Consider the following 26,554-nt stretch of genomic DNA (forward strand, 5'->3'; position numbering starts at 1 on the left):
TGTTATAAAATGGCCACGTCCATTTGCGCGAGCCAGTAAACACGCGTACATGTACACTTGCGCGGCTGTTTGAAAGTTACCGTCCCTGAGTGGCTTAGACTGAACACCCACCATGCTCTTGATGAAAACCTCCATCTATTTTTTTTTCAAAATGAAAGTAGTTACACTGCAGGGAAACTGCAACTGAGCATTATACCTTTGTGCTGCAGAACTAACAATTGTTACTTATTGAGATTCAAATTTTACCTTCCTCCCATTCGGTATCTGTGAGAAATGGGAACAAACTGAGACCTTGTGATAGTAAACAATGTAACATCAATCTTTGTACCTGCTAGTCTTTTCAGAATTATTTCACATATTTAAATTTGTGATACTGAATTAATGTAAGTGCTACTATTCTGTGTATTCCTTTTGTCTTGTTTGAACAGTATATAACAACATTGTGAATTTGTAGACATGTGAGTATGTTTATGCATCTGTACTTATTTGTAGCATCATTTGTGTAATATAGCATGTGTTTGAAAAAATATCAATATAAATGTTCGTGTATAGTCAAGATTTACAATATATAAGTGCTCATTTATTTTATACAACTAGTTAATAAAGAAAAATTTTTATTGATGAAAATTCAACATTTGTGCTCTTTTTCCTTTTTTCAGTCATTAATCGAGCACTTTAAATCAGTAATACTGCCTAATATATAGTGGGTTTATACAATATATCAAACACTACATGAATTCATGAAAAATATAATACATACAGGATTTGTATTCATTAGCTATGATCTCTACAATACCACTTTTTATGTTACAATTATCTTGAAAAAATACTTCTCATAGTTTCAGAAAGAACATATATCATCTCATACATTTATATGTGCATTAAGTAAGAATAGAAAATGTGTATGGTCACAATTCTCTTTCTCCAATGTGTTCAGATGGAGTTTGTGAAAGGGAAGTTAAGCAATATGCTCAAGGTTAAACAGTGAGTAGATAAAGAATTTAAATTGGGATCTTCAGGTCCACAGTGCTGATCTCTAACCATCATCCGTTGCTGTGATATGTAAATGATTCCTATATATAAAAATGCTAACAAAGTTATAGTCTCAAAAATATAATAAACAGTGCTCATGGAAGAGTCAATATTTCAATATGACAGTTAATTATTATGACAGCAACTGCTGTTCTTTATACTCCCAGGTAATTTATGTTATTACTTAAAGCTACCATTTTGGTCTACACATATTTATCACATCCCCTACAATTACACCACCAAACCTAAATCCCCCAAAATGAAAGAACATGATATACATTTAATAAATTTTTACAGTCAACCTCAATACAAACAATAACGTTTGCTGTCTTTAAGTTGGTGATTGTTCCGGTGTAATAGCACAATTCAGCATTTTTATCTTGCTATATAATCCATTTCTATTTTAGTTGTAAATGAACACATTTTGATCATACATAAAATCTAGACTTTAAAAAGGAAGGGTTTGTCTTTTTTTTAATTCTGTAATGTTTCAGTTCTTTTATTGTTTTAATTCTGGGTTAAGTATTTAATTAGCAAAATGGTGTCTTCTGTTGAATTTAGTGTAAGTTTCCAAATGTCAACTTGAAAATCAAAGCCGTCTTTAAGACATGAAGGAAGTACTAGTGGTTGGGATAATTCCTCTTGATAATGCTTGAATAAAACAGGGCTTGAATTAAGTCCGATTCTTTTCTGTTTAGAAAAGACAAGCTCAATTTTTGTTAATCTTTTCCTATCTGTGACAACTATACACCTAAGGTTTCTGAGAGAGTACAGTTGAATTTTGTCAAATTGTGAGCAAGGAGGAATGGTGTGCCAATATCTAGAGGCTGGGTAGAAAACACAGTCTTCTTGAACTAGTGCTATGTGAGTATTGAGAAGAACGAGTGATCTGTTGGATTTTAAATCACCTTCTCTCTTTATCATAGTGTACAGCAACAGGTGAGTATCTCCTAAGGTGGGTTTAGTTTCTGTCATATTTTCGTGAAGTAGGTATACCAAATCAGCTAAGGTGCTTCTGAAATTGCAAGACAATTGCATTCTGTTTGCAAAAACAAAGTCAATAACCTCGGTCTTCCAGTCAAGCGAAAGCTGCATCAAATCGCCCTTTAGTAAGGGATGATTTAAGCAAAGGTAATCATCTGATGAAGAAATCAAAATGGTTACTATGTCATGGCATATCCTCTGAGAAAAGTACTTGTTGTAAGTAAATACTGTGAGTAAAGACTCTTCAGAAGGGCCAAAAAGTTGAATACTCTGTCCTCCAAAACTAACCTCAATCTTCCTTAATGTGGTCAAATGAAGAACATGAAACAGTGCCAGTGAATTGTTTTCTTGCTGGGGTGGTAACACAAAAGCATACAAAATGGAGTTAACCAACAGCAGACAAGAAGGCTGGGGATCAGGCTGTTTGCAACTGGCAACAGCAAGCCAGTATACTCCCCTTAATTTATCCATTCTGTCAAATATTTCTGGTAAGTGACATATGGCATACTCTAAAAAGCTTTGTGCTGAATATTCCTGTAATTGCATAAGTTCATTTGGAAAATGTACAAATTTTTGTGTTAACACAGGGCTATTTTTCAATTCTTTATCTTCAATTTTATCTTGCAAGTCCATATTTAATGATATTTTAGAAAATACATATGGCAAAGTTTCCTTTGTTGGTAGAAGGCCTACTGGCTGACTGATGCTGTAAATATTAATTTTAGTCTCGTCAGAGAAAGAGTGCTCAATTTCCTTCTTGTCAGAGGACACATCCAACTGTGAGTTGTTGAGAAATGTTATGTCTTTAATTAATGATAGTACTTGTGCACACTTTCCATTTCTGTCACACAGATTTCCCAAGTCCTTTACTTGCTTAATGACCTTTACTCTGTTCAGCAATTGATTACTAGTTTCTACACAAAGATGAGAAAGCTTACTAAAAAGGTGCCCCAAGCCATAGCTTTGCTGTGCTCCCATGTCTGAAGATTCAATCCTGGATGTTGAGAAACTTCTTTTTTTAACATCTTTATGTGCTTCAACTCGCTGCTCAGCAACATTACCCTGACATAAGATCCTCTGGTGGATTTCACTAGATACATTCTTTATGGATGTTGTTTCAGAAAGCATATTGGTCTCAGAGAGACTAAAGCAAAATGTATTTCCAGCTTTTGCCTGCTCATTATCAGTGGCTATCTGCTCTGAGGTAGACATATGTTGTAACAAGGCCCAGTCACATTCACTCTGTGGGATATGTTTGCTTTCAGCACTAACTTTTAGATTTGAACTGCATTTGGAATGCTTGCCATTCTCCACAGTATTTTTTAAAAGTTCATCCTTATCCTTGTGATAATCTTGCAAAAAGGAACATGTGAAATTTTGATAATGGACACTTCTTCTGTTAAAAACATTTGCATTCCGAAAGTGATTCAGTTGACATTCTGCATTAGAGGTACAGTCATATTTCTTACTGGATAATATACTGCATTCTTTATCTTTTTTTTCCTCTGAATCTCCATCATGTATAAAAGCTCCCCTAGAACAAGCATACTGAGTCTGACTCTTTGAAGAGCAGCAGTATTTATTAAGGCCTGGAATTCTTGTTTCTGTCCCAGCCAAGTTAGCACAGCAGACAGGCGTTTTGGGAATACATGTCTGCCATAGTTGTATTCTCTGTTTAAAATGTCAAAAAGACAAAGAAGGGAAGAACCCATTTTTTTTCATTTCTTGCAATTCATTGTTTTTGCTTATCAAGGATTTCACTTCAGGTTTAAATTTTTAAAAAAAATCAGAACAGAGAGAAAATTAATTTAATTTGATTAAGTGATTGATATTTGATTCAAGAATGAAACATAATCCTTTGCTCATTATTTCACACAGTATCCATTTCTTTTAGCCTGAGAGATCTTTATATATGGTAGAGTCAGATCTTTTTTTTTTTTTGTAGATTCACATATTTTGAGGGTGGCAAGGAGGTTAATGTGGATAGCTATTTGGGCAGGCAGATGAAATACATTTACTTACTATTCATAGTTAGAAAAGAGGATTATACTTTAGTTGATTTATTTCCCTATGCATGATGGAAGGGCAGAAAACAAAATAAATGCCTTCCTAAACTTCAGTTGCCACACCATCTAATTTGCATGCTTTGCCCCATATCCATAGAAATTGATGGGGAAAAAACTTTGGAATCCACATGCACTCTCCAACCCTCCTCCCCCCCACCCCCCCAAAAAAAATATTTATTACAGTCAGAAAACAAATTGCTAATGCCTTATCAAACTGAAGGGCATGAAAAACAGCTATCATGCAAGACTACTTCACATTCAAATGTGTAGAAAAAACAAACAAAAAATCTCCCCTACACAATCTTTATTCTATGTCTTTCATTCACAACAATCCTCCCCTTGAAAGGACGCTACCTGCACACCTTTCCCTTATATATAGGCATGCAGTCTTCAAGTCCTGATTAATGTTATAAACTCAATTTCACAGCCATCTTCTGCATTAGCCAGCAAGATTAGGGGCACTGGCCACCAAAATCTCATCTGTTAGACACAAGGGATCGATCATTGTACCACATATTCTGCTTTCCCAATAATTATACCACAATAAAGTTGGTTCTTCCTCCATATAACCCATTTCTGCAAGTACCTTGCCACTGTCTACAATACAGCCATGATATATATAGGTTGGCCTAGTGCCTTCAAGGCTAGGATGCTAGGCACACCACAAGCTCTGAGCAGGAATGTATGTCTGTACTCATTGCGGTAATCACACCATGCACAAACAGTTATATCTGTTGACCAAAGAATATCTGTTGCCACTCACTCTTCCTGCTCTCAAGTTTATAGTTTAGAATCACCAAAAACCATAAAATGCTTCTTGACTGTACCTAGGCAACACAAACAGATGTGGTGCCCTTAAGTACTGATAATGCACTGCCCTAACAGTGGTGCTGAACAGTATACACATATAGACATAATGTCTTCAAGCTAATTGCCTAAGGGCCAGATTCATCAAGGTATTTTCCCATAGACAGAGAATGGGAAAAAGCCTTAGTGAATCAGGAAGTAAGAGACAAGATGGAAGCCAGTAACCCTGAGCTATGACTTGCATTCCTGTATGTGGTCCTTCAGAACCAACCCTCCTGCTAGCTCCATAAAGTCTGGCATATCTTGAATTATCTTTTTGTATGAGAACGGTATGGTTTGAATACATCGTTGATGGCTTCATTCTGCTGTTACAATGAGAACACGTCTTTTTTTTCAGACTAATACTTGCCTTCCACTTGTTGGACTTAGTCCATTATGAATGTCTTCTTTATTATGCATATTTTCTGACTGAACCAGATACTGCAATACAGTTGCTTCTGGTCTGGGAGTCAGAGCAGTGCACCCTATTTCGAATGTCTGAATCCATATTTCCATGAATATGAGGCTGCAAATATTATTCCTTATTTTTTTTTGTTTGGAATCTGTTCTGCATCTGATCCATACCAAGAGCCACACTAAATAATATGTTAGTAAAAAATATGAGCTACATTTTAGTTCACATTTTTTGACTGACATGGCTGATGCAGTAAGTAATGGTACAAAACATGTTTTCTGCTCAGAAAACAAATCCTATTTTCTGTGTACAAAAGATGTCCAATGTGCACATAGGGGTATATTTTAAAAAGTATGCATGGGCATCCATGTGTGCACGGTTCCCGGCACGTGCACATAGCTGCACCTTTTTTTTTTTTTTATAACATATACACGTTGCCATACACATTATAAAATCCGATACCCGCATGCATATGCATTCCCGATTTTATATCGGTGCATGTGGGTGCTCGCGGGTGCCTACTCATGCATGCAAGGGGGTGATTTTATTAAAAGCAAGCAGCGACGTGATCGGGCCTTCCTCAGTTCCCTAACCATCCTTCCTCCCTCTTCCCCAACCTCTAAACCCTAACCCCCCCCCAACTAACTATTTTACATATTTTTGCTATTTACTTGCTCTCTGGAGCAGTAGTGCCAGCAGGCGTGCGCTTCAGTGGGACACAGCGCCTAATGGCGCTGTCCTGGCCAGCCTCCACCCCGCCCCTTTTGGTTGCAGCCAGTTTTTTTACATGTACCAGGAGATAAGCACAGGCCGAGCTGCTTAGAAAACGCACGCAGCCAGGCCATGTGTGTATCTTCCAGTATTTACGCACGCTGGGGATTTAAAATTTTCCCAAAAGAGTATAAGCACCACTGGCACCACAAACTTGCCATAGACTAACACTAGCCCCAGAAACTTTACTCCACTTCTGATTAGGAGTTAAATTTTGAGTACTAAGTAAACATTTGCAAAGCTTATGCACCTCTCAGCATCAAGGGGGTAATGGCTAATGGCTTGAATAAGATTGGATCTGCATGAAGGAGCACTAATGTATGAACACATTCTTTTGTGTGCAAAACATCTCTTTAAATCCAGAGTAAAGTTTGTGCACAAAACTGTGCAAACACAGTTTTCCTTATTATATCGAGGCTTAAGTTTTTTTTACCATTTCAGGGATTGCACAAGGATCATGATGGGGTATTTATGGGGGGAGAGGGAATTCACATATTGCATGAATATATATGTGCAATTACACTAATAAATAGCTGGTTTTGCCACATATCCACACCAAATGTTTTGGTATGACAAGGGGACTACAAGGATCATGGAAGGGATATTTTGTGGAAGGAATTCATGAATTTCAGAAATACATGTGCACAATTACATCACCTAATACTTTTTTGGGTTTGCATTTGATCCATACCAAATTTTTAGGAGATGTCAGGTGGGAGCTGAGAGGAGTTGGACCAGGATCCACGCAGGTGTGCATGTGCAATCCGAAAAGTAGGTTCTATTAGTTGTGTGTGGAAATTCTAGTTTTAAACCATACTGTCTGAAATTTTTTCTAGATTTTGCATTAGCTGTTAGTGTCTGACAAAGCTGAAGGCATGGGCATCAACACAGATATACTATTATGGCTCATCAGGAGTTAGCTATAAGGAAGAGAAGTAAAAAATTCCAGCAACATAGTGGAAATGACTATGCATTGTTTAAGGTTGAAACTCACAGGGCAGTTATGTATAAATGTTATATACAAATATACAAATGTTAGTACAAAAGTATACAGCCGAAATAAATAGCAAAAGTGTTCCTATATACATCATGCAGTATAATTGATTTTGCTGTACATGGAAAATTTTGTATGACATTAACTTCTAATTAGTATACAAAACGTGATTAATAGTGTTGAGAGCTTCGGGGCATATGGATTTCTTCCCCCTGAAGAAGCCATCTCTGGAGAAACAATAAGCCATTTGTCGGGGCATGAGGAATCGCTTTGGATTGCTGAACTTTTGTATAAGTTGAGATAAACAACATCTATATAGATGGTGGCGTTTTAAGAAATCTAAACTCATGGCTACCTGTACCCCCTTTTAGGGATTTACACACTTTGGGGCCCATGCAATATATTTTCACAGAAAGCGAGCGCTGAAAAGTCAGCGCCTGCTTTCCTAATGTGCACATGGTGCCCGCAAGGGGAGGGGGGGCGCCATGCAATATCTAAATTAGGGGGTCGCGCTAGCAAGGAGGCGCTAGGGTCGCATGCGCGACCTTAGCGCCTCCTTGCTAACGCGACCCCGCTGCAGCTGCCAGTTATGAAAACCGACGCTGAGTTATTTAATTATTTATTTTTTACATATTAACGCCTGCTCCAGCGCGTACGTTATAAAATCCAATGTCCACATGCACATGCATGCTGGATTTTAACATAAGTGTGTGCATGTGAGGAGGACCATGACTTGCGCATGCGGGGGCGGGGGAGGGATTTTCAAATTACGTGCGGTGACGCAATGGGCCTTTTTTCCTTAATTGGAGCGGACTGAGAGGAAAATTCCCTACCCCCCTGCCTAACCTTCCTTCCCTTTCCCCTCCCCACCCCAATTTTTTTTAATTTCATTACTTACTGCTTCTCTGGAGCAGAAGTATTTTCCGTGCGCTGGCTGGCTGCCGGTGCATGCTTCCCTTGGACAGCGGCTAATGGCTGCTGTCCCGACCGGCCTCCGTCCTGCCCCACCTCTCTCCACCCAGACCACACCCCCCAGGGCCCGGCACTTCCGCGTGGGCCCATTCGAAAATGTGCGCGGCATGTGCAAGGCCCGGCCACGTGTGTAACCCCTGATTTTTATGTGCGCTGTCCTATGAAAATTTACTTGTTATGTTTTGTATTTGTTTGTATACAATGACTAAATAAGAAATAAATATTTTTGACTCTCTCTCTATATATATATATCACAAAAAAATAGAAATCTAATGCATAACCAATGCAAAGCAGAAATTTAATTAACACTGTGACATTCACAAGAACATGATAGTCTTACATAAAGTACTGTAGGTGTATTCGTTCATCAGATCGCACTTACATAACTGCTTGTACTATGAAGAGCGCCTGAAGAATGACTCCATTTTTCATGCTAAAATTTTTATGTGGTATATACTGTATATATGGGATAAAAGGATGATTATAAGTCAGAATTTCAGCCATAAGGAGTTGCTATGTTCAGAATATGACTGTTCCTTATTTCTATAATAGAGAATGCATGTTGGTAATTTAAGACTGATAACATGGATTAATTAGAAAAACAGCATATGAATTTTATTTTGATTTGTTCACACAGACAGTAGGATTGCCGTGCGTTATTTAAAATACAGTATAGACCCAGGAAAAGGATACTGTTGAAAATGCAGAGATATCTTAAAATAACCTCCATCACAAAAGCATGCCATTCAGAGAAACAGAAAAATATAATTTGTAGGAATCAAAGTTAATTGTAATCCTATCAGTATTAATGCCTCTATCGATTTTACTTTGCTGTATATTTAATACTTAGGGGCCTATGTACTAAGCATTTTTCCCTTAAACGTTGGATGGGTGATTTTTAGTCAATACTGTAGGTAAAGCAGAGAAGAAATGAGCTTTTAGAAAATTAGCCTCCCTGTGTGTAGGTTAACTGATGGGAACAGGGCCACTAAATGATGAACTTTACTCACAATGAGAAGCAGTCCCAGGGTTAATGAGGGACTTGCAGTATACTTTTGAATTTTTAAAAGCGTGTGCTTATTTTTTCTCATGAAAACTACTTCTACAAATTAAAGATGTAACTATGTTAGTATTTTATGTGGGATAATTTTCAAAGTGAAAATAGGTTTATACTTTCCCTTTGAAAACCCTTGCAATGTCCACAGATCTTTGGAGCAATATGGGCAGTTAGAAAATTACCTGCATAATGGGAAGAATGCTTTAATGCATATGGCCCTTAATTTGAATTCCCAAACATGCCATCAGACATGATTACTTACCTCATATTTAAGCTTTCGTTGATCTGTGCCACTTTGAAACTTTTCATTTTCCTGAGAAACAGGAGTGTACATTTATTATGTACTATACATATTTAAAGACAAGAATTAATTTATTGAATAAATTTAGGGCAACAAAGATTAAATGCAAACTGGATTACCATCAGTGCAATACAGATATACATTATCAGCTCTGATTAAAATACTAATAAAAGAACTGAAGAACTCTGAGTACAAAGAGATTTTAAGAATTTTAAAAAAGATTTAAAAACATGGCTCTTTAAACTGGCTTTTGAGGTTATTTAAACATATGGAGTACAATACAGAGTGGAGGAGCAGCCTAATGGTTAGAGCAGCAGGCTACACACTGGGGAGACCAGGGTTCAAGTCCCATTGTTGCTCCTTGTGTCCTTCAGCAAGTCACTTTTTCCTCCATTGCCTCAGGTACAAACTAATAGGGTTATTCATCAAAATGCTTTATGGTCATAACACATGCAATAGTTATATTACCGAATGGCGCAAATGCAAATTTTTTGAAGGAGTGGGATGGGGGAGGGGTTTGGGCAGGATTAATGAAAATGAGGGGCAATATCTCACCATGCGATAGCATAATGCATGCTATTGCATGTTTTAATGCCGGAAATAACTACACCTTTTTTTCTGGTGTTAAACTGTGTGATATTTCCCAACTGGCCATAACACAATTTATGATAAAGATTGCAAATTGCATTTTGGCCAGTTCTGGGCTTGGGGAAGGGAGAGGGAGAAGTCAACTATTTATATATATATATTTTTTTTTATGTTTCTGTGTCTCATGCCTTTGCTCATGCCTGTAACTCCAACTAAGGATGCCTTTCATTATCTCTCAGAATACTGTTGTGCAAACCCAATATGCAGAGCCATGTGCTCCTAAATCCAGAATCCCCTATGCAAACCCGGTGGTAAAAATAGTATGCTAAGGCAAAGACGGGTAAGAATCTGGTGAGCCCACCACTAGGATGGGCAGCGCTGGGCAACCTAAGACAGCCAGGTACGGGCCATTCGGGATGAAGAATTAGTAGCTCTAATTCTTCAAGAGGGGAATGAAGATAACCTGGATTAAATAACTAAATGATGAAATTAGTGGAACAGTTTTGCACAAGAGAAGGAATGTGTATTTGTTTTTAACAGGCTTTGCATGAGAGATGCAAGCAGTTTGTGTGGAGCCAGCTCAAGGCCTAGTGTACCAAGATAACGGTACTTTTACATCATTAGTTTAGGTAAAAGATTTAGTCCAAATAAGGAAGTCATCCCAAAACAAAAAACAGACACTGTTAGCAAAATCTGTATATAAGAATTTAATGTGTAACTTGAAAACGGAGAAGGCTTTGATGCGTCACTGTTAAGACGCTACAAGTCACCCCTAGGAAACGCTGTACCTTTCCTGAATTCTTCTTCTGGCTTTCCTTTGCTTACTATAATAAATAGTATTATTGAGAAATATAAAAACTGTGAGTGTTTTCTATAACAAACCAGCCTGCACAGCGAAACCTCTGAGTGCCATAAGCCTCAGTTAGTAAATTGGGAACTTCTTGTGAGGTAAGAAAGGTAACAACTAGTAAAATCCTTGCCCTGCTGGTAAGGCAGGTAATAACTAAATAGTCCCCGAGATAGCCACCCTCGGGACTATAAACATTATAAAAAGGCCAGCTAATAACTTGAGGTGAGGTTTTGGGGTGAGTTTCACATGCGGAGTGAGACATACGAACAGCAGAGTACACTTCAGTGAAGATTTGACATCAGTTGGAGTGAAAAAAGCCTTAGAAAGATGAAATTTCTACAATGTTCTCTCGCCGTAGCTTGATGGTACCCTGTTATAGAGTCCATCAAGTTAGGGCGAGAGAACATTGTAGAAATCTCATCTTTCTGAGACTTTTCTCACTCCAAATGATTTTAAATCTTCACTGAGGTGTACTGTGCTATTCATACGTCTCACTCCTCATGTCAAACTGGCCCCTAAACCACCACCAAAACCTCACCTCGAGTTATTAGCTGGCCCTCCTATAGTGATATAAATAGTTGACTACAATGAAGGCCTTATAAAGAGTCTCTCTCTCTCTCTCTGCAAAATACAAGTATCATGGGGTGCGAAAACTTTAACGCACTCCGTGATACACTACCTATGTGAAGTGCTATGTTAGCATGTGGTGTGGTAAGTCTAAAATTATCACAAACACCCCTTTTTCTTACCGCTGATGTTATCCATGCAAAATTATAGCATTTTGATGAATTTAGGGGTTAGATTGTAAGCCCCCGGGGTAGGAAATACCTACAGTACCTGGATGTAATCCGCTTTGAAGTGCCAAAAAACAGAATATAAAAATCTAAATAAACAATAAATAAATATAGAGGAGTTATCCAAAAGGTAAGAATAATTTGTAATCCTTTTGACTAAGTCCATAAATTATTTGAAGCAGAGCTTTCATTGAAGAAGTGTATATATTTGCTTTGTTTTACCATTTTAAATACCTATGTATTTTGTTTTTATTATGTATATTTATTTTGTAAACCACCGTGATTGTGAATTAGAATGATGGTATAAAATAAAATAAATAAAAATTAGCCAGCAGCTCATAATGACACTGTTACAAAAGGCATATCAGTTGCATAATGCATTACATAGATGGCTGACATCGTACTGGATACACTAAGCATTTTTCTGTATAGATCCAAACTGAGAAAAACCCTTTAGTACATCTGTCCCATCATAGATACCTACATTAGCAAGCAGTGTTGACAGTTTTAATACTTTAAAGTGCTGCAAAACTCCTAAAATTATACCACAGCTAAATATCCTAAATATGAAAATCAACAAACAGCATGTTTAGCTACCTTGCTTTTCAATTTGATTTACCAAAAAAGTGTGAATCCCCAATTTCTCTGGATATAGCAACCAGTGTAGAATTTACCTTTTTTTGCAGAATGCAGTAAAACCGCTCTCCAGCATTTCCATAGCTTAACAATGCTGCTCTAGCCTCCCTGTTCTCTTGCTTCATGACTGTGGTGTTGGCCTGTAACTGCCTCCTTTCCATTGCATTGGCCCCATTGATGATGCTGTTGCTTCCCCTCCCCCCTACTACACTGGGCGCCTGGCTTACTGCTGCTACTTTCCCTCACAGTAACAATGGCAGAAAAAGACCAAATGGTTCATCCAGTCTGCCCAGCAAGTTTCTTTTGGTAGTAACTGCTGCTCTGTGCCCATTACCCCCAAAGCCAAGTAGCAATCAAGCACTGTCAAACCTATAACAAAATTACTAATAAACAACCTTTTTTACAGCGTGAGTATCCTTCTTGATAGTTTAGACAATGCTGCTGCCAGCATCCTCTTTTGTGACACATTCTGCTGATTTTCCCATGCATGGCAGGACACCGCTGATTTTTGCCTCTGCCTAGGCATGTGCAAGCTTGACGAATCAACAATTAAAAGGCCCACGGTGGGAAAACACAGCGGAGCTTAGAGGTGACATCATTCTCTTCAGCACCATATAAAAGGGGCCAGCAGAAACTTTTACCTTGCCCCATCAACAGGTCCCTTGCCTCTTCCAGCCTTTCTTCATCCAGCCTGCCTTCCAGCCTTGCCCTATCTCTGTGTCCTTGTCTTTCTATGTTACCTTTGTCTTTGGAGTCTTGCTGTGCCTTGTCTCATCTATTCTGTCGGGCCAATCTCTTCGGTTCTGACCTCAGCCTTGGATTTAGACCTAACCCTTGCTTGCTGCCTGGATCTGGCCTTAGCCTTGAACCTGGACCACAACATGTCTGCTGCCAGCCTTGACTCCTGGACTGCCCCGGACTCTGCCTTGCCCCTTGAATTTCCTGCCAGCTGCTGGAACCCAAAGGCCTAACCCACAGGGGAGGTAGCTGGTTCAGGATAAGCCTTAGCCGGTCTTGTGCCAAAGCGCATTCTTCAGTTGTTGGAGCAGGACTCATGGGCCCGCCTGTGAGGCAGTGTTAACTGGGCTGCAGCACAAAGGGCCAAAGCTCACACCATTCCTTATAGAAAGATGAGGCCATGAGCTCGGCGAACATGTTTCCATGACAGGCCACTGCTGGCTTGAGCACCCAAGTTCAGGAGCAAAACGTTGAGTTGAATTCCTTGGCTGGTCTCCTGCATGGATTTATCCAACAAGCCCAGCAGCAACGATCACTTGACCAGATTACTTCAGGCTCTGACACAGTGATTGGACACTGTAAAGGACCAACTTCCAGTTCAAGTCCCAGAACCAGCCCTGGTGAACCCTGCACTCATGTCTGTTCGGACTGTGGAATCCATGATGCAGCTTCCATCACCTCCTATGTACAGTGGCAATCCCAAAGAATGCAGAGGTTTCCCTCAATATCTGTAAAATGCATTTTGAGTTACAGGCGGCTCGTTAATTTTTCTGACAGTATTACGTTAACTTATATACTCTCCTTGTTGGATGGCCCTGCCTGGGCCTCTCCCTTGAGGGAATAAGATGATCTGCTGCTTGGAAGTTTGGACAACTTCGTATGATAATTTCAACTTGTTTTTGATAAACCTGGTTAAGCCTCTTCTGCAGCCACAGAATTATTACTTATTCACCAAGGCACTTGCACAGTGAGCGATTATGCAATAGATTTCCATACCCTGGTCTCCGAGTTTGGCTGGGGAGAAGGTAGTCAAACAGCCATTTTCTGGCAAGGTCTAGCTGGGAGAATTTAAGATGCATCCCTCTCTGGAAGCACTCATTGCCCTGGCTATCATGTGGACTTAAGGTTTAAGGAACAGGCTCAGGAGAGGAAGATGTTTCACCAATCTCCTCATTTGGCTCCTGACTTCCAGTCTTCCAGAACCCCTGCCACATAGCCTACGATTGCTTCTGAAGAAACGATGCAGTTGGGGAGGACTTAGTTCTTGGAAACTGAGAAACAAAGGTGAAGACAGCATAATCTCTGTCTCTGTTGCGCGGTATGGGGCATTTCGCTAGCCACTGCCCTGAAAAGCCAGGAAATCCTAAGAATGGGGCCATGATCGGGAGGACAATGCTAAGCCATCAGCTCCCTCCCTACAGCCTGTGGTACCAGTGTGTCTCACCTTTGGGGAACACACAGTGAGGGCTGACACCCTACTCGATTCCAAAGCCGGGGGCAATTTTATTCAGGAATTGCTATTACGCCAGTATGGCTGGCCTACCACCACCTTGACTGCACCATTTCTTCAGTCTATGGTGACCCCCTATCTGGCTGCGTGACCTTGGCTACTTTGCCCATCACCATGCAGACTGGTTCACATCTAGAAAGCATTGAATTCTATATGCTACCTAAAGCAGTCAACTCTCTCATTCTTGGATTATCCTGGTTTAGACTCCACCAGCCTTCGATCGATAAGCCTACATTGGCTCCAGGAGCCGCCATAGTCACCTCATCACTGCCAACATCCACCTTCATGGAACACGCTGCCAGCCTTCACCCCGCCTAGGTGCATGTGCACCCGACGAATCAATATTTAAAAGGTCTGTGATGGGAAAATGCTGCGGCGCCCAGAGGTGATGTCATTCTCTTCAGCCCTATAAAAGGGGCCCAGCAGACACATTTACCTTAGCTCAGCAAAAGGTCCCTTGCCTCATCCAGCCTGCCATGCTTCATCGAGACTGCCTGCCAGCCTTGCTTCGTCCAGACTGGCTTCCAGCCTTCCCATATCTCTGTGTCCTTGTCTTGTCTGTCTGTGTTACCCTTGTTTTTGTAGTCTTGCTGTGCATTGTCTTATATGTCCTGTCTATCCATCTGTGTTTTGTCTGTCTTGGCCAATCTCTCTGGTTCTGACTTCAGTCTTGGATTTAGACCTACCCCTTGCTTGCTGCCTGGACCTGACCTTAGGCTTGAACTTTAACTGCACCTTGTCTACTGACAGCCTCGATTCTTGAACTGCCCCCTGGACTCTACCTTACCCCTTGAAACTCCTAAATCCTGCCAGCCACCGGAACCCAACGGCCCAACTCGCGGGTGAGGCAGCTGGCTCAGGTGAAGCCTTAGCTTGGCTCATGTCATAGCGTATTCTCTAGCTGTCGGAGCAGGCCTCCAGGCCTGCCTGACAGGCAGCATCAACTGGTCCGCAGCACGAAGGGCTCATGCTCATTCACGGGTTAGGAAAATGGACGCTGATAAATTCAGCGTCCATTCTCCCAACCTGTTTACCAGCACCACAAGGAGTGTATAAAATCAATATTAAAGTGTTGGGCACTTAATATTAATTTATTCACTCCTTCACTTATTGCTGATTGGTCCCTTCACTTTCACATGTCAGTGAAAGGACCAATCACCTTTCAGAAGGCTGTCCTGAAAAGGGATTGGTCCTTTCACTGACAAATGTCAGAGAAAAGGACCAATAGGCAATAAGTAGGGATGTGCAGAGGGATGCCATACGCTGCATTCAGGATTCGTATTCGTCGGGGGGCAGATACGTTGCATTCGGCAAGAGGAGCCCCCAATACTTTCATGCGTTAATTCTTATTTGTTTCCCAGCTAAAATTGAATTAACTACAACCCTCCACCCTCCTGACCCCCCCAAGACTTACCAAAACTCCCTGGTGGTCCAGCAGGGGGTCCGGGAGCCATCTCCTGCACTCTCACCCTCGGCTGCTGGTATTCAAAATGTCACCGATAGCCTTTGACCTTACTATGTCACAGGGGCTACCGGTGCCATTGGTCAGCCCCTGTCACATGGTAGGAGCAATGGATGGCCGGCGCCATCTTAGGGGGGTCAGGAGGGTGGGGTGGGGGTGGTTTCTTAGATTCGCTCCTTTAGACGGCTGAATAATTCGGCGAACATTCGTTGTATTCGTGGGGGAATCGTGATACGTTTTGCTTCCCCACGAATACAACGAATATGGCCCTATACGTTGCGGATTACAAATACGTAGGAAACGAATGCAAACTCCTAGCAATAAGTGAGGGAGTGAATAAATTAATATTACGTGCCCGAAACTTTAAAATTGATTTATACACTCCTTCTGGTGCCCATAGTCAGGTTTGGAGAATGGACGCTGAATTTATCAGCATCCATTATCCTAACCCGTGCATGTGCCAGGGGTTCAGGAAACAGACGCTTGTCAAGTGAGCGTTCACTTCCTGCACCGACTGCCAGCGGTTTTTAAAATTTTTTTATTATTATTATTTTTTAAAAGAGTTGTTCCTTATACTTAATATCCCAATTATATTAAGCAGGAGGCAGTACAGAAAAGCAGTTCTGTACTAGTTTTAGTAGCGCTCAGCAATTAACGCCTGCTTCGAGTAGACATTAATTTCTGCTTGCTAAAATGTGCGTCCTAGACGCACATTCTGTTTTTGCATTGGGAGTGAATAGCTAATAGCCTCATTCACATGCATTTGCATGTGATAAGCGCTATTAGTTTCACTCCGTGTTGGACGTGCTTTGTAGAGGCGCTAATCCCCTTATTGCATAAGGGTATTAGTTAGCACCTGTACAATCTGCGACCAACTGCATGTTATACAGTGCGCTTGGCTGAGCGCACTGTATTGCATAGGCCCCTTTGGGGTTAGTAATTTGGAGGGGTGGGGTTGTTAAAAAGTGTGGATTTACACATTTAAAACATGACATTGTTTACTAAATAATCACTAAAGGACAATTAAGCAGTCTGGTATAATGGTTGATTCCTTGTCAAAGAAGAAAATGGTAACTTTGAAAAGAATGTTTTTTTTTATAACACAACCTGTATGCATTTCCTTGACGAATGCAACCTAATGCTTTTTATCAAAATCTCATCTTCCATTGAAATTTGGTTTGTAAAACAGAATGTAAATTTCTTCAAAAGTTAATTATCATGGTATCATTTAGCTGATACTTGATTGAGCTCTACTGCTGATAAAACAATTATGTTGTAGACAGATTTCCAGTGGGGTATTGTGAAAGAACATTGAATGCCTCTATTTTTTCTAACAATAACTTTTAAATCCTCATTTTTACTTCTGAACTTTCACAGTATGTTTTAAGCTGAAGAATTAAACTTATTCAACCATCTTATTCTAGCTTAAGGCCCTGGGGTTTCTGCAATAGCTCAAGGGTAAATTCTGCAGGAGTTAGAAAATGTGGTGTCTGTATTGCAGTACATTTGCATTAATTTGTATACAGCTGTCCAATGCCTAATGTGAACAAAAAAATGTATTGACACTCTGTGGCAGTTGCTGCAGCAATGGAATCACAACAAATGGGGGAGCCCTGCTTCAGCATGAGTCAGATGATTAACTTTAATACGCCTGCTCATTATCTTTGCACTATGAATATGAGAGGAACATTGCTTTCCTAAAACAACAAATATTATGCTAGGGCTCAGCCCCAGGCATAGGAGTGTATCTGTGGGTTGATGAAACCAAAGGAACTTCAGATAAGCAAGATAGGTCAAATTACTGTGTTGACTGTAAAATAAAAATAGCCCTTTCATTGTTTTAATGCAAACCATGAAAGCATTAAAAATTATGCAATGACAAAAACAAGCATCAGATCATGTTTAACACACATTAATAAAACCTTAATCAGTCACAATTTGGCTCCATATACTGAAAAAGAGTGGACAGATAATCCTAACAGAAAATCCCAATCATAGCAAAAATGTACCTGAATAGCTTTCACAAGAATTCATTCGTAGATTGCAATTTTATGATGATTTTTTTTTTTTATCACTACTGGAGCCTGTATTTTTTTTTTTTTTACAGTTAAAAACAATGTATAATCTGACACACAATCTCTTATGTGGCCTTAGTGCTGTCATCAACCTGCTGACAACTCACAACTGGCTGGAACCATGCTTTAAAATGAGATTCATTTATAATGTCTATTTTCAGATTCAGATTATATAATACACAATTTTTGAAGTTTATTTATAGAAAAAGTTATTTAATGAAACAGCAGAGGTGCTATAAAACTCTATGTATATATTGAAAAAAACCTACCCAAAACTATTAGAAAAAATATTATGGAGAGATAAAAAGAAATCAAGGTGTAAATCTCACAAATCTTTTGAGAGTTGCATCTCCATGCAAACTTAGCCCACCTGTAGAGACAAACAGAGACTGCTACTGTCTTCATGAAGGGGGTGAATAGTCTGAAGTCGCCTCTGTACCTCTTCTTCAATATAAGCATTTATCCTGAAAACATTTACAGTCGGGGTTAGATAAAATATTTTTCAAACTCTGTAGAAAAATATATTTTTTGCCAAGTACGTAGTTTGCATATTCCATTTGTACTTTCGCCTATCTAACGGTAATCAGAGTAGAGTGGTCTTGTTGATCTCTTCAATAGCTTTCATAAAACTGATGATCAAGATCAGTAATAAGACCAGAATTCTCAAGGCTTCACAGAAGAGGCACCAGTGTGCTCTCTAATAAATAATGAAGGTAATTTCAGAGAGCACAGGGAGCTTGTAGGGCTATGAGTACTTTATACAGGTGAGTTTGAATGTTTAATTTCAAAGGGAAACTCCTCACAGAGTTTTTCTTTGAAAATTTCGCTAGCTGCAGGGCCGTCAGGATGTTTTTTTTTAAACCTTTCTTTGTAGGTTTTACAGTATACAAGTTAAAAATAAGACCTTTGTACATACCTGAGCTGGACCACACCGAGCACACCCCCAGATCCACCTCTTTTCCCCACTGAGAGGAAAGGGCAATTTTCAAAGGGTTTTTCCCCCCAATGATTTTCTGCCAAAATCATTTTGAATATTGTCCCCCCAATAGTAGTATCCAAACACAAGAATCAGAAAGAATGTGACCCAGAATAGTAAGTAGGACAATGGAGGTAACAATTATCCCTAGGTACATACAGAGAGGGCTTTTGGATCTGACATTCCAGGTTGAATACGGATCATTTAGGCATTGCAGGAGAATTAACTGGGGAAGAAACTGATGCATTCAGCTCACCTCAAGTTTTCCAATCACTGCTCATTTTTTATGAAACTAATTACTCTGCAGACCTTGGAACACATAATTATACAATCTCTAGAAAGAAATGTAGATGCCTACACTAAGAAGCACCAAATTAATCAACTTAGAAGAATCAGCTTTATAGAACTGGACAGGATCACTTCAAGCCAGGGAATCCTCGAATTAAAAAGTAGATTTAACTGTTCTTATTGACTTCATATTGCAGCTACGCTACATTCAAACTGAAATACTTGAATGTTAAATAAACAGAGTTGTTTACCTGTAACAGGTGTTCTCAGAGAACAACAGGATGTTAGTCTTCACATCATCAGATATAGCCCCGATGCGGAAAACATGTCAAAGTTTCTAGAACTTTGATTAGGCACACTAAGCGTGCACAGCATGTCTTATTCTACACATGTCCACACAGGGGTCCTCTCCAGTCTTGTATCACAGAATTATAATTAAAATAAAAAAATAGGAGAAACCTAACTCTGCAGGGTGGCAGGTGGGTTTCATGAGGACTAACATCCTGATTTCCTCGGAGAACACCTGTTACAGGTAAGCAACTCTGCTTTCTCTAAGGACAAGCAGGATGGTAGTCCTCACACATGGGTGAATCCCTAGCTACAGGCTGACCCCCAACATAAAAAGGGGACCAACAGACAGCTAACTAGGTGCCAACAGGCACAACAACATTGGTGCTGTTGGTAACAAAGGGGGAGATATCTTGAATCCAAACAACGGGCCCTAGGTTGGGAGAGTTGGGTTCTACACCTTGAACAGGTTCCTGAGGATAGACTGGCTGAACCTATTGTCGCGTCGGCCATCCCTATCCAGTCAGTAATGGGATGTGAATGTGTGGAGAGAACTCCATGTTGCAGCCTTGCAGATCTCCTACACAGGAATTGCTCGCAATTGGGCCACAGACGCTGCCATGGCTCTGACAGAATGAGCCTTGACATGACCCTCAAGATGCAGTCCTGCCTGGGCATTACAGAAGGTGATGCAATTTGCTAGGCAATTCGACAGTGTCTGTTCAGCAGCAGTAATGTCCAACCTATTCTTGTAAAAAGAAATAAAAAGTTGGGTAGACTATCTATGGGCTTCTGTCCTCTCCAGATAGAAGGTTAAGGCTTGATGCAGTCCAAACTGTGCAGTGGTCATTCGCCTTGGTGAGAATAAGGCCTGGGTAACAATATTGGCAGAACGATTGACTGGTTAAGATGGAAATCCTTCACATCTTAGGCAGGAACTTAGGGTGCATACGCAAGACCACTCTGTCATGATAAAACTTAGTATAAGGTGGATAAGTCACTAAGGCCTGGAGCTCACTGACTCTGCACACTGAGGTGACCACCACCAAAAATATGACCTTCCAGGTCAGGTACTTCAGGTCACAGATGTGCAGTGGCTCAAAAGGAGCTTTCATCATCTGAGCTAACCCCATGTTGAGGTCCCAAGATACAGCAGGAGGCCTTAAGGGAGGCTTCAATTGAAGCAGACTCCATATGTTAGTGCACAACTATAGGCTGTACACAGATGGGAGTACCAACTACAACTTGGTGGTATGCACCAATTGCACTGAGATGAACTCTTAACAGAGTTGGTCTTTAAGCCATCCTCCGATAGGTATAGGTGATAGACAAGCAGTTTATGTGAGGGGCAGGATAATGAATCTAGGGTCTTCTGCTCATACTACTCAGAAAGCCTCCTCCACTTCAGTCTATAGGATTTTCTAGTTGAAGGTTTCTAGAAGCCACCAGGACCAAAGACTTCCTCTGAAAGATCAAGCAGCTGCAGGATTAATCTCTCAACATACAGGCTTATGAGTGACAGGGTCTGGAGGTTGGGATACCGCAGCCTGCCTTGATCTTGCATGATGAGATCTGGGGAAGTCCCCATACTGATCGGTCTCTGGATGGAAAACTCCTGCAGGAGTGGAAAACAGACCTGAATCGGCCAAAAAGGGGCTATAAGGATCATATTCCCCCTGTGCTTGTGAAGCTTCAAGAGAGTTCTCACCACTAAGAGAACTGGAGGATACACATATAGAAGAGCCTTATTCCAATGAAGGACGAGGGCATTCGAAGCTGGCTTGCCATCTGACCTGTACAGGGAACAGAACAGAGGCACATTCCAGTTGCAGGGGTGTGCGAACAGATCTATGTCTGGGCTCCCTCAGAGGCAGAATATACGATTCACTACCCTCTGGTTCAGGGACCACTCGTGGGGTCTGAAGGCTAGACTCAGCCTGTCCACTAACATGTTCTCCATCCCAGCCAAGTACATGGCCCTGAGCACCATTCCATGGGACAGGGCCCACGATCAGATCTGGACTGCTTCCTGACATAGGAGGTATGATCCTGTGCCTCTCTGCTTGTTGACATACCACATAGTTACTTGGTTGTTGGTGTTGATCAGGACAACTTTGTTGGACAGCCCATAGTGCGTACCTGATTGCCCGAAGTTCCAGGAAGTTGATTTGACAAGAGCGTTCCTGGGGGGACCATTGACCCTGAGTGCTAAGCCCATCTACATCAGCTTCCCACCCAGGGTGGAAGCATCTATGATTAGGACAATTTTGGTAGGGGGGACTTCAAAATGAGATCCCCCATTCCAGATTTGAAAGTACCCGCCATGGGAACAATGAGTCCTGGAGAGACGGGGTGACTCAGATGCAATCCTGGAGGCTCTGAGTGGCCTGGCACCACTGTAACCTCAATGTCTATTGGGATCTGCATATGTGCAAGTGTGCTAAGGGAGTGACATGGACGGTTGTGCCCATATGACCTAAATAATCTCAACATGTGCCAGGATGACACCTGCTGGCTTTGTTGGATCTCTGCCACGATGGTTGTCAAGGTGACTAACCTCCGGTGAGGGAGGAAGGCCAACCCTGAGCCGTATCTAGCAGGGCTCCTATGAAGTTCAAGTGAAGTGACGGGCTGAGATGGGACTTTGGGTAGTTGATATCGAACCCTAGTGACTCCAACACCTGGATGGTCAAGCGTATGGACAGGGGTTCCTCTGCCTGACATGTGCTTTTAACCAGCTAATCAGCCAGATACAGGAAAATATGCAATCCCAGCCTGCAGAGGTGCGGCATTTTGTGAAGACCCGTTAGGCTGACGCGAGCACGAACAGCAACACCCAGTAACTGAAAGTGCTGTTTTCTGATGATAAAACGGAGATACTTCCTGTAACCGAGATCAGGTACCCGTCAGGGTAATCAACAACCTTTGACAACTCAATAATGTTCTTTCTTTTTTAATTTGGCAGGTTTTATTTACCTTGTTTTATTCTTTTGTTATCTCATTGTTAATCTCTCTTTTGCCTTCTCTACATTCCAAGTTGCATTTATCCCTGTTTTATTGTAACTGCTACCTTATTCTTCTATCACATGTTAATGTTTTAAGTTATTAAGTATTTATTCTTTTGTCACACCTTGTTATTTGTAAACCGGCATGATGCGACTCCCATCGCGAATGCCGGTATATAAGAAATTTAAATAAATAAAATAAATAAATCGATCTCAATCTGAGTGTATGCATCCTTTAGATCAAGGAAGTATAGCTAGACCCTTTTTGCAAAAGGGGGATCAAGATGCTCAGGGAAACCATCTTGAGCTTTTCTTTTCTTAGAAACTTGTTCAAGGCCCTTAGGTCTCTTTGCAATCAGGAAGTACCTGGAATAGAATCCCCACCCTCAGAGATCCGAGGCTTACAGCCATGCCATTCTGCAGGTGCTGATTCCTACTGCAGAGACTCTCAATGCTATCTCAAAAACATTTTAGTTCGCACAGATTTTGTGTTTTCCGCACGCCAGGCCCTTATGCACCAGCGACATGAGGGTGTCCTGCTGCTGTTGAGGCAGCTGCTCAGCCTGTACCAGCTTCCAGATGTCCCACGAGCACTGGCGCATGTAGAGCTGGTAGGCAGTGTTGCGGGCAATGAGCATGGTGCCTGAAACACCTTCCTCCCAAGAGCATCCATCGCTCTATGGTCCTTCCCCTGAGGTGCTGAGGAATGAGCTCACTTACACCACATGACTTACAGCTCCACAGAAAGAGAGAGACTGAAGAGGGACCCCTGCATGGACGCATGGTATAGGGCATGCTGGGCATACTCAGTGTGCCTAATCAAAGTTTTAGAAACTTTGACATAAGTTTTCTGCATCGGGGCTCCATCTGATGTCACCCATGTGTGAGGACTAACATCCTGCTTGTCCTCAGAGAAAAACAGATTAGAAATAAAATTTAAATGTTTATATTAGTAGAAAATACTCTGGGTCAGCCAGTGTCTAGGGAGACCCTTAATTTTATCTCCTGACCACCAGGGTAAGCAGAGCAGGAGTAGGCCAAGAAGGTGACATGCAGAAGGGAAGGGAAGACAGATGCCACTACTGCAGCAAACTCTGTTGGCTCAAGCATGATGTTGAAGGCTAGCCTTAGAGAAGGCTTCCCTCCAGCTTTCAGTCAGCAAAGGATCTTGTGTTTCTTGACTATGCCATCTGGAGAGAGGGTTAGAAAAGTGTTTGCTTGTGGTGGTTGAGGAGGCAGATAAGAAAGGTAATATATTTTTTCTTTCATACTCTAATATTTTAGAAGTGAAAACAGGCCTGGAGAGTGTGATGATAACCACATTTCATAGCTGATGGACAATAAATGCTTACAGAATTACCTAGCTACCATAGTAAGATAAATGTATTTCATGAGGCCGATATTCAGAGCTTCTTCTCTGGCTATTTTTAGTGGTTACCACTTAGGCCGGGTAAGTACTTATCCGGCTACGTAGACAGCTGGATACCTTGGGAGGCAGGCAATTGTTAACTTAGCTGGATAAGTGCCAATATTTGGACTTATCAAGTTAAGTTAACCGGATTAGTTAGACCTGCCATACAGCAAGTTTAACTTATCTGGATAAGACTTATCTGGCTAAATGCCGAATTCTACAGGTCTATTCAGCAGCATAGTCATGCTACCGAATATCCCATATAAGTTAGTCAGATAAGTTTATCTGGCTAACTTACATAGACATTTACCTTTGAATATTGGGTCCATTAAGTTTAGTGTACACATAAGAGTTCAATATGTACCTGTCATCATTCAATGGAAGGATGTGTGATTGCAATTTTATAGGGCTGGAAGGAGTACTGGTATGAGTGGTTTTCTCTTCCACTGTTACGTGATGTCCTTTTTGCATAATATCACTCTCGCATATCTTCTGCTTCAGTTGTTGAATTTCCTGTGATAACCTGTTTGTAGATTTTAAAATGAAATGTATTACTAAGGCTTTAAAAATATCACTTCCTTAGAAAATTTCAATAATATCTATTGTGAGATGATAATTTGTTCATATTTATCTACATTTTAAATTTAAGTATAACTTGACAAATCAAAGAAAAACATTGATAATTATATTATCCAAAATAATAAAAAGACAAAATAAACAATTATCAGCTTCTACAGAGATTCACAAAAAGAGAGGAAACCAATAGAAAAACCTTGGAACAAGGTATTTAGATCAGAAAATAAAATAAAGCAATCTGTTGACAGGAAAGTAAATACCTAAACTAATTTATGAACTACTAAACACTTCATTAAGCTTCCTAATATGACCAATAATAGTTACAGTACCAGCACTAGGCCTATTCTGCTTATTATCCAATAAAAACTTCAATTAAGATGACTGAAAAATATGTATCCAACACGAGAACACAGAATAATATATTCACAAGCAAATCAAATAATGAAAGCTGTGTCTGAGGCCACAGCCTCCTGGCACATACACAGATTAATTTTTTTGGCACAGATCTGAGAAATTCATACCTTATTGCTGGTGAACTAAACTTGAAGATTTCTAAAAAAAAGTCCAAGAATAGTGTCCTGACCTTAGAGAAACACAAAGATGACCAAAAGTTCAGCACTAGTATTTATTGTAACTTATATTTTCCAAGAAATTTTGTCAAATCAAGACTACCAGCACAGAAGTTCACCAATGCATCCTCAATCCCATCTGCTGTAGCTTCACTTTCAGTCATTTTCCAAAAAGGTAAAAAGAAAGATTTTCTCACAAGAGGCACACCTTCATCAGGAATTCTTCCTTCAGACATTTTGTAAATAGTTCCCATGAGGATAAAAAAGGAGATTTAGGAAAAATTTATTATTATAAGGTTTAAAAACTTAGCAGAATTTTCCAGTTTTTCCAACTTTCCAATGTACATTTTTATCCTGTATTAAACTTCACAGATGTTATTTGTTCAGTGATATGCTCCAATTTTTCAATCCTTTCCACTTGGGAGCTCATGCTCGATTCCTGAGACTGCATTCTAGAATACATATCTAAGATAAGGGATGCTAAAAAAAAAAAAAAGTCATAGTTTTTTCATCTCAAACAAGGGCATTCCATATACTGTCTAAAATGATGGTATCTGGTTTCATTAAAGAAGCCTGAGAGGATAGTCCACTGACTGCCTCAGTTATCTCCGAGTGGGGTGCCGTCTTTTACCCCAATAACCTGTCCAGCAGTCCATTCAATTCTTATAACTGCCATGGCCAGAAGTGTCAAAATTTCAGATCCTCCATTTCCTCCCAATGCTTGTTGCTGCAGCTGCTACATGGAGGGTCTGCTTCCTCTTGTGAGGCCTGAGATCAGTGCAGCCTTATATGCTACCTCAGACCCTCCTACTGGGAAAAACATAGCCAGCTCCTGCAGCTAAAACTCATCGTTGAGAGCTGGGGTTGAGGTCAGTTTGACCATTAGGGATAAGAGAAACCTCCAAGTCCAGCGGTCAGTGGCTTCTGCACTTAATCCAACAGGGGAGACATCTGAAGGAGCAACAGGTATAGTGGCCATAAACCCTGACAGATACTTGTTGAAAAAGCTCTGAAGATTTCCTCCTAGTTGAGCCCTTGTGTTTACCCATAATAACAATGGCTCATTGGAAATGGCAAAAAGAATCCAGGGAGCTCTCAAAATAGCTTCCCTCCTTATGCTGCCATCTTGGCAACTCTCCCCCCCCCCCCCCAAGCTTTGATATCATTTACCATACCAACGGAACTTAGACAAGAACCCTGCTTATTGACATTTAGAAAAAGACTCAAAACATGGCTTTTCAAACAAGCCTTCCCAGACTCAGACTAAAAACAATTCTCTCCGATATTCAAATTCCAAGCAACAATTCTCTTTTATAACCATCCTGATAATCTTCCCCTACACTTTATAAA

General features: G+C 40.5%; 1 protein-coding gene across 1 annotated transcript in view; it reads right to left on the reverse strand.

Moving 5' to 3' along the window:
- Positions 1-26,554, reverse strand: part of KIF16B (kinesin family member 16B) — a 742,061-nt gene that overhangs the window by 146,233 nt on the left and 569,274 nt on the right. The window contains 3 exon segments of the mRNA XM_029596778.1: positions 9,400-9,450; positions 18,462-18,555; positions 24,424-24,582. Coding sequence (XP_029452638.1) covers positions 9,400-9,450; positions 18,462-18,555; positions 24,424-24,582 — 304 coding nt within the window.

This window comes from Rhinatrema bivittatum, chromosome 3 (genome assembly GCF_901001135.1).
Source record: "Rhinatrema bivittatum chromosome 3, aRhiBiv1.1, whole genome shotgun sequence".
NCBI classification, from domain to species: Eukaryota; Metazoa; Chordata; class Amphibia; order Gymnophiona; family Rhinatrematidae; genus Rhinatrema; species Rhinatrema bivittatum.